The 10,000-nt window shown below is 43.0% G+C and overlaps 1 protein-coding gene across 1 annotated transcript in view; it reads left to right on the top strand.

Annotated features, from left to right (window-relative positions):
* The window catches only part of sema6bb (sema domain, transmembrane domain (TM), and cytoplasmic domain, (semaphorin) 6Bb), a 117,164-nt gene that overhangs the window by 77,404 nt on the left and 29,760 nt on the right, over nt 1-10,000 (top strand). Inside the window, exons 7-10 of the mRNA XM_035521968.2 lie at nt 187-277; nt 4,009-4,128; nt 5,566-5,654; nt 9,123-9,340. Of these exons, the coding sequence (XP_035377861.2) occupies nt 187-277; nt 4,009-4,128; nt 5,566-5,654; nt 9,123-9,340 (518 nt within the window). The remainder of the gene's footprint in view (nt 1-186; nt 278-4,008; nt 4,129-5,565; nt 5,655-9,122; nt 9,341-10,000) is intronic.

Raw genomic sequence — 10,000 nt, 5'->3', positions numbered from 1 at the left:
TAGACTGGATTCCAGAGACACTGGCTTCTTCTTAATAATACACTGACTCACTCTCTTTCTGTGTGTGTGTGTGTGTGTGTGTGTGTGTGTGTGTGTGTGTGTGTGTGTGTGTGTGTGTGTGTGTGTGTGTGTGTATGTGTGTGTGCGTGTGTGTGTGCGCGTGTGTGTGCGCGCGTGTGTGTGCAGGGAGACACTCTAGAGATGGTGGGCGGAGCTATCAGTGGGATGGCCCGTTGTCCTTATGACCCTAAACATGCTAATGTGGCTCTGTTTGCAGGTAGGTGTATGTTCTTGTATGTGCATGTATGTGTGTGTGTGTGTGTTCAGCAGTATGTTTAGCTATATTTTTCCAGGTGTTGTAGAACACTAGATACATAGAACACTAGGTATGTAGAACACTATATATATAGAACACTAAGTACATAGAACACTATATATACACAGAACACTAGGTACATAGAACACTATATATACATAGAACACTAGGTACATAGAACACTATATATACACAGAACACTATATATACATAGAACAGTAGGTACATAGAACACTATATATACATAGAGCACTATATATACATAGAGCACTAGGTACATAGAACACTATATATACATAGAGCACTAGGTACATAGAGCACTATATATACATAGAACACTAGGTACACAGAACACTATATATACATAGAGCACTATATATACATAGAACACTATATATACATAGAACACTATATATACATAGAGCACTAGGTACATAGAACACTATATATACATAGAGCACTAGGTACTTAGAGCACTATATATACATAGAGCACTAGGTACATAGAACACTATATATACATAGAATACTATATATACATAGAGCACTAGGTACATAGAACACTATATATACATAGAACACTATATATACATAGAACACTATATATACATAGAGCACTAGGTACATAGAACACTATATATACATAGAGCACTATATATACATAGAGCACTAGGTACATAGAACACTATATATACATAGAGCACTATATATACATAGAGCACTAGGTACATAGAACACTATATATACATAGAGCACTATATATACATAGAACACTATATATACATAGAGCACTATATATACATAGAGCACTAGGTACATAGAACACTATATATACATAGAGCACTATATATACATAGAGCACTATATATACATAGAACACTATATATTCATAGAGCACTATATATACATAGAGCACTATATATACATAGAGCACTAGGTACATAGAACACTATATATACATAGAGCACTATATATACATAGAACACTATATATACATAGAGCACTATATATACATAGAGCACTAGGTACATAGAACACTATATATACATAGAGCACTATATATACATAGAGCACTATATATACATAGAACACTATATATTCATAGAGCACTATATATACATAGAGCACTATATATACATAGAGCACTAGGTACATAGAGCACTATATATACATAGAGCACTATATATACATAGAGCACTAGGTACATAGAACACTATATATACATAGAGCACTATATATACATAGAACACTATATATACATAGAACACTATATATTCATAGAGCACTAGGTACATAGAGCACTATATATACATAGAGCACTAGGTACATAGAGCACTATATATACATAGAGCACTATATATACATAGAGCACTAGGTACATAGAACACTATATATACATAGAGCACTATATATACATAGAGCACTATATATACATAGAGCACTAGGTACATAGAGCACTATATATACATAGAGCACTATATATACATAGAACACTATATATACATAGAGCACTATATATACATAGAGCACTAGGTACATAGAGCACTATATATACATAGAGCACTATATATACATAGAGCACTAGGTACATAGAACACTATATATACATAGAGCACTATATATACATAGAGCACTATATATACATAGAGCACTAGGTACATAGAACACTATATATACATAGAGCACTATATATACATAGAACACTATATATTCATAGAGCACTAGGTACATAGAGCACTATATATACATAGAGCACTATATATACATAGAGCACTAGGTACATAGAGCACTATATATACATAGAGCACTATATATACATAGAGCACTAGGTACATAGAACACTATATATACATAGAGCACTATATATACATAGAGCACTATATATACATAGAACACTATATATACATAGAACACTATATATACATAGAACACTATATATACATAGAGCACTAGGTACATAGAGCACTATATATACATAGAGCACTAGGTACATAGAGCACTATATATACATAGAGCACTATATATACATAGAGCACTAGGTACATAGAGCACTATATATACATAGAGCACTATATATACATAGAGCACTATATATACATAGAGCACTAGGTACATAGAGCACTATATATACATAGAGCACTAGGTACATAGAGCACTATATATACATAGAGCACTATATATACATAGAGCACTAGGTACATAGAGCACTATATATACATAGAGCACTATATATACATAGAGCACTAGGTACATAGAACAGCAGGTGCGTTTGGCGTCCTGTGTAGCAGCAGCTCGGTCTCAGCGTTGCCATCAGCTCTCTCCTGGTCATCCTGTTCTCTCTTTTCTCTGATAACATTTTCATGTTGTCATTTTTTTTTTTCCCACAAACTGAGACGAATGCTGCAGACAGAGCAGCGCATGCTTTTTAATTTAAGTTCCCCCACCGTCCCCCCCTCCATCCCTCCCCTCCGTCCCTCCCCTCCATCCCCCCATCCCCACCTCTGTCCCTCCCCTCCGTCCCCGATCCCCACCTCCGTCCCTCCCCTCCATCCCTCCCCTCTGTCCCTCCCCTCCGTCCCCCATCCCCACCTCCGTCCCTCCCCTCCGTCCCTCCCCTCCATCCCCGATCCCCACCTCCGTCCCTCCCCTCCATCCCTCCCCTCCATCCCTCCCCTCCGTCCCTCCCCTCTATCCCCCCATCCCCACCTCCATCCCTCCCCTCCATCCCTCCCCTCCGTCCCTCCCCTCTATCCCCCCATCCCCACCTCTGTCCCTCCCCTCCGTTCCTCCCCTCCGTCCCCCATCCCCACCTTCGTCCCTCCCCTCCGTTCCTCCCCTCCGTCCCCCATCCCCACCTCCGTCCCTCCCCTCTGTTCCTCCCCTCCGTCCCTCCCCTCCATCCCCGATCCCCACCTCCGTCCCTCCCCTCCATCCCTCCCCTCTATCCCCCCATCCCCACCTCCGTCCCTCCCATCTGTACCCTCCCCTCCGTCCCCCATCCCCACCTCCGTCCCTCCCCTCTGTTCCTTCCCTCCGTCCCTCCCCTCCTTCCCCCATCCCCACCTCCGTCCCTCCCCTCCGTCCCTCCCATCTGTACCCTCCCCTCCGTCCCCCATCCCCACCTTCGTCCCTCCCCTCTGTTCCTCCCCTCCGTCCCTACCCTCCTTCCCCCATCCCCACCTCTGTCCCTCCCATCTGTCCCTCCCCGCCATCCCTCCCCTCTGTCCCTCCCCTCCATCCTCCCATCCCCACCTCTATGCTTCCCTTCCCCCTCAGCAAGTTCTCTTGGCTTTTGGGAATTAGACAGCATGCTGCTTCCAGTATGAGGCCTTAGTCATTCCCCAGGGCCAGTGCCACAGGAAGTCTCTATCCGTGGAGTCTTTTTTATATACGAAACATATATAGAGGCCCACAGTGTGGTCGCCCCCTCATCAATTATCTGTCATAATTACACACTTGTTGAGGCAGTTGGTTTGTGCTTTTATGCTTTTCCATCTGTCTCTGCCGTAATCACACACGCACATGCTGAGTCGGGGGTTTTCTTGCCGAGCTTTCTGCTGCTCCGTGACGACCTTGACAAACCGCAGTGAAACAAAGTATGGTGTAATATGTTAAGGATATGAGGAATAGGGTATATTAAATCCATATATCTCTGTATGGCATTTCCTCTAACTGGTTTGTGTGTGTGTGTAGGTGGGAACCTCTTCACTGCAACGGTCACTGATTTCCTGGCTATAGATGCTGTGATCTACCGGAGTCTGGGGGACAGCCCCGCCCTGCGCACTGTCAAACACGACTCTAAATGGTTCAGAGGTAGTACATCACCAAAGATCTGTGTGTGTGTGTGTAGATGTGTGTGAGGCTATGTCTCTGAGTGTGTGTGTGTGTGTGTGTGTGTGTTTGTGTGTGTGTGTAGATGTGAGCATCATTAATTTTAGAAGGTCCAATAAAATTGTAAAAATAGATCCAAATAGATCCTACGTCAGCCAAGTCCTCCTCCTCTCTTCTCTTCTTCTCTTCTCCTCTCTTCTCTTCTTCTCTTCTCCTCTCCTCTCCTCTCCTCTCCTCTCCTCTCTTCTCCTCGTCTCTGTTTACATCACCGTAAGCCCAGTTAACCCAGCCATGCAGGAGGCACAACAAATTATACACACATATGACAGTTTGAACACTAACAAGACCTGCTTAACACACCAAAGCTGTTCTCAGTCAAAGTGAAAACAACAGTGTGTTTGAATCCACACAGACGAGTGAAAAATGAAAGAAACAAAACGGAATGAACGAGGCCGCGTGCAGTGGCATGTGCGTGTGCTGTTGGGTCTGTAGGATGTCAGAACGTCAGAACGGTGCAGGCCAGAGTGTGTGACCTAAAGTCTGTCGTGTTTGTGGTCCAGAAGAGTCATTCTGACCGATCACCACTGCAGTCACAGTTCTACTGCCCTCTCTCAGGTGACCAGGACCCACATTTATCGCCTTAATGACCATGAAGATTATGCAAATCAACGTGTTCTGATCTTTGTAGTCATCGGGTCTTAACACTAGGGGCCGTTTGCGCACTGATATTAGTCTGTCCTCTCCACAGTCTGAGTCCTGGCGCGTTTAAAGTCTGTATGGTGGCCCGTGATGGCCAAACGCTTTACTCTGGCAGGCACTGTTGTTAGATCCTCAGGTGTCCTTGCTGAAATGTTTTGAGATTCCTGGATTTTTCCATCACAGCTTTTTTCTTTCCTACCACGATACTGAAATGTGTCCCATCCACGGAGAAGTGGCCTCACTCACTAGGGAGAAACGTTGCATGTGATGTAGATTATGTCCAGGATATTGTGGCAGAATACGCCTGTGTTTATCCCGCATCCTAAAAGATTCTTCCTCTGGAAACTTCTGTGATTGGTTGGTACTTTTGTTCCAAAAACCCTGCAGTTTGGATGCATTGTTTTCTATTGCATTCATCCTTTATTCTCTTTTATATGCATTTCAACGATATGCAGATTGTTTTCACTTGCAAATTTATTTACTAATCCATTGGCTTCCTTTGATGATTGATGTATTTTTGATTTACTGCAGTAGTGTCTATATGATGATCATGATCGTAGATTTAATTGATTTGTATGTGTTTCAAGGTTTCTGAACATCGATGATATTTTGAGTCTGCAGCTTGCTTTTGTCGGACAGCGATGCTCTGGTGAACTGAGTTTGGATTGAACTGTTTCTCTAGTGTGGTAAGATGGTGGTGACAGTCTCCTCTCGTTTCAGAGCCGTACTTCATCAGCGCTCTGGAGTGGGGACCACACGTGTACTTCTTCTTCCGGGAGATGGCCATGGAGTTCAACTACCTGGAGAAGGTGAGGCGAGACGAGAGGAGATTAGAGGGGAGGCGAGGGGGGGGGAGAAGAGAGGGCTTGCATTTTCACCCAAAATGTGCTGCAACCTTTTCTCTTTCATACTTGAGCTGGCTGTTTATTTTAAGTCTGCCCTGTAAGATGTCTGGACTAAATCAGGCTGAGTCTTTTTTATCACTGTTGCTTGGATGACTGTTCCTTTCTTCACTGGAACAAGTCTTTGGCGAATAAGCAGAACTTCTCTGATGTAATTAGCAGCTCCTAATTTGGTGGGTTTTTGTTTGCGATGGCAGTCTGCTTGTGCAGCTTTGCCTCTCAGGCAGTTCCACGTGTCCAGTGAACTACATTACAGAAGGCGCTGGCATGCTAAATTAATTATGTCAGTTTACTCTTCTGAGACGAATAATAAGGCCATAAGACTCTGACAAACACTGCTGGAGGATTTAAAGGTTGAACGGTTTAGTAAAATGGCAGGAAATTAGAATTATACATATAAAAATATAAAAAAGTCTCCACGTGAGGAACTGCGGAATGTTACTGTAGCATCAGATGTAGAGATATTCAGCACTGTAGTGAAGTTTCCAGAGAAACAGGATGTTTTGGACAGAGGCCCTTTATCAACTGTGCAAGAATGAGCAGTATGAGGAGACAGTTTATATATGAAAAATAGATGTTTAAATCATAACATTCATTTCATGGTGATCCAGGAGTGTAGATCAGTTCTTTATCCTTGAGTTTCCTAATTTCACTGCTGCCATAGCAACAACTGGAAATACAAACACAAATGTCATTAATACAAACACATATGTCATTAATGTAAAAAGATACGTCATTAATACAAACACATATGTCATTAATGTAAAAAGATACGTCATTAATACAAACACATATGTCATTAATACAAACATGTCATTAATGTAAACAGATATGTCATTAATACAAGCATATGTCATTACAGCAAACAGATGTTATTAATACAAACAGATATGTCATTAATACAAGCATATGTCATTACAGCAAACAGATGTTATTAATACAAACACATATGTTATTAATACAAACACATGTCATTAATACACATATGTCATTAGTGCAAACAGATATGTCATTAATACAAGCATATGTCATTACAGCAAACAGATGTTATTAATACAAACACATATGTTATTAATACAAACACATGTCATTAATACACATATGTCATTAGTGCAAACAGATATGTCATTAATATAAACACATATGTCATTAATACACATATGTCATTACAGCAAACAGATATGTCATTAATACAAACACATATGTCATTAATACACATATGTCATTACAGCAAACATGTTATTAATACAAACACATATGTCATTAATACACATATGTCATTAGTGCAAACAGATATGTCATTAATACAAACACATGTCATTAATACACATATGTCATTAGTGCAAACAGATATGTCATTAATACACATATGTCATTAGTGCAAACAGATATGTCATTAATACAAACACATGTCATTAATACACATATGTCATTAGTGCAAACAGATATGTCATTAATACAAACACATGTCATTAATACAAACATGTCATTAATGTAAACATATGTCATTAATACAAGCATATGTCATTACAGCAAACATGTTATTAATACAAACAGATATGTCATTAATACAAGCATATGTCATTACAGCAAACAGATGTTATTAATACAAACACATATGTTATTAATACAAACACATATGTCATTAATACACATATGTCATTAATACACATGTCATTAGTGCAAACAGATGTTATTAATACAAACACATATGTCATTAATACACATATGTCATTAATACACATATGTCATTAGTGCAAACAGATATGTCATTAATACAAACACATATGTCATTAATGCAGCGTGTATTAGTATTAAAATGTCTCATCAGTGGAAACAACAAATCCTTCATTCTGAAGGTGTTTAACACAGTGATCAGCAGGTCTTCTCTTGGTTTCTTCACAAGCTGAAGCTGATTACGTCTCTTACAGTAACACAGTAGACGTTAATACAGCCGCCATCCACCTCACTCTTCATGAGCACGTCTGACGTCTTTGTCTCGTCTGTAGGAGATTATTGGAGGACCCTGAAAAAGTCCTGGAGGAGTCTGAGTGTTGTATTTGTTGGATGATAAGTCAGCACCCAGAAATCCTTCTTAACGGTAGATTGTTTACAGGTCAGTGTGACTTACTGTCTAAACACAGTAGGACACCTGTGAGACACTTAGCAGATACAGTCCTAGAATCCATAAACTTAATGAAAAAGTCTATAATATTCGAATCAAGATTAAAAACACATGGAATTCTGAACCATCTTAATTTGGGTATTGTTTGGTTCATGGCTTGTACTGAAAACAAGAAGTTGGTTTTGCTTAGGAAAACAGATGAAGACATTAGTACTGTAGTGGTACTGTCTACTGTCTACTGTACACTGTACTGACTACTGACCAATCGCTCCTCCGGCCTCCTGCCAAGCGCAACAACGTTGTCACTGGTCCTAGTGATCTGAAACGGATTTCTCAAAAGGACCTGTCACCTCAGAAGGCCTGAAGTTTGTATCTGCATGGCGTACCACTAATGGATTTAGAGGACACACCCCTTAATCATCAGATTCGGGTGTTTCATTAAGTCCCATTGCTACAGGTGTATTAAGTCAAGCACCTGGCCATGCACCTGGCTCACCTGGCTCACCTGGCCTTTACAAACATTTGGGAAGAATGTGTTGTTCTAGAGAGCTCTCTGAACTCCAGCGTGGAGCTGGGATAGGACAACAGGTCAACAGTCAACACCTTTCTTCCCTCCTAGATGTTCTACTGTGAGTGGAGTTCTTGGACAGTGGAAGCGTTTATGAAGCAAAGTGACCATGTAACTTCAAAGCACGGTTGCCGGACGCTGAGGCGCGTAGTGCTTAAAAGTTGCCGACGTTCTGTTGATGCAGGAATTGCAGAGATCTGAACCTCCCCTGGCAATAACGTCAGCACGAAAACTATGTGCACCGGGAGCTTCATGGCAGGGGTTTCCATGGCCACACAACTGCACGTGAGCCTTACGTCAGCAGGCACGACGCAAAGCGTCAGGTGGAGTCGGGTGAAGCACGGATGGAGCATAACAGCACTGGCATGAAACTAGGAGCTTCTACAGGAGAAAATGTCCTCTTCACATAAGACCCATCCAGTGTTCTCCCACCCTGAGTACGGACCCACCCAGAGCCGAACAGAACAACACTGGAAGAGCATGTGGGAGGATGAGTCATCACGTAACACCAGGGGTCAGCCGTTAACAGACCTCAGTCTCCTAAGGCAGGAGCCGGTCAGCAGATGTCCAAGAGCAGGTCCCACACATGAAGATCTGGGCAGCATCTGACCATCAATTCAGCTCTGTCTGACTGTCTGTCTGTCTGTCTGTCTGTCTGACTGTCCGTCTGTTCATCTGTCAGGTGGTGGTGTCACGCGTGGCCCGGGTGTGTAAGAGTGACCTGGGTGGTTCCCAGCGGGTCCTGGAAAAGCAGTGGACGTCGTTCCTGAAGGCCCGGCTGAACTGCTCCATCCCGGGAGACTCCCACTTCTACTTCAACCTGCTGCACTCCACCAGCCCCGTGCTCCACCTGCACGGCAGGGACATCATCCTCGCCGTGTTCTCCACGCCCTCCAACAGGTGGCGCATTCTCCGCCTCACGCAGCTAGCAAACCTGACACACACTTCACCCGAGACTGGCACCACACTTAACCCAACACAGTTTACACACACGTCATCAAAGTCTGGCACCACACTTAACCCAACACAGTTAACACACACACACTGGCACCACACTGGCACCACACGTCACCAAAGACTGGCACATGTCTCCTCCATCCATCTCCACCTGTCTCCTCCACCCATCTCCACCTGTCTCCTCCGCCCATCTCCATCTGTCTCCTTCGCCCGTCTCCACCTGTCTCCTCCACCCATCTCCACCTATCTCCTCCGCCCATCTCCATCTGTCTCCTTCGCCCATCTCCACCTGTCTCCTCCACCCATCTCCACCTATCTCCTCCGCCCGTCTCCACCTGTCTCCTCCGCCCATCTCCATCTGTCTCCTTCGCCCGTCTCCACCTGTCTCCTCCACCCATCTCCACCTATCTCCTCCGCCCGTCTCCACCTATCTCCTCCGCCCATCTCCACCTGTCTCCGCCCATCTCCACTTATTCCCCCTTCTCATTCTCTAAAGACTTTAAAATTGTTTCATCGAGTGACCCTTAACCTGCACCCACTACTGTCCTGACCTCCACCCCCGTCACAGGGTGATCCCATCTGCTCACACACACACACACACAC

Source organism: Electrophorus electricus, chromosome 25 (genome assembly GCF_041902795.1).
Source record: "Electrophorus electricus isolate QZ-2024a chromosome 25, ASM4190279v1, whole genome shotgun sequence".
In the NCBI taxonomy this organism is placed as follows: Eukaryota; Metazoa; Chordata; class Actinopteri; order Gymnotiformes; family Gymnotidae; genus Electrophorus; species Electrophorus electricus.
The sequence above is the reverse complement of the archived record's forward strand: the minus strand, read 5'-3'. Positions and strand labels throughout refer to the sequence as shown.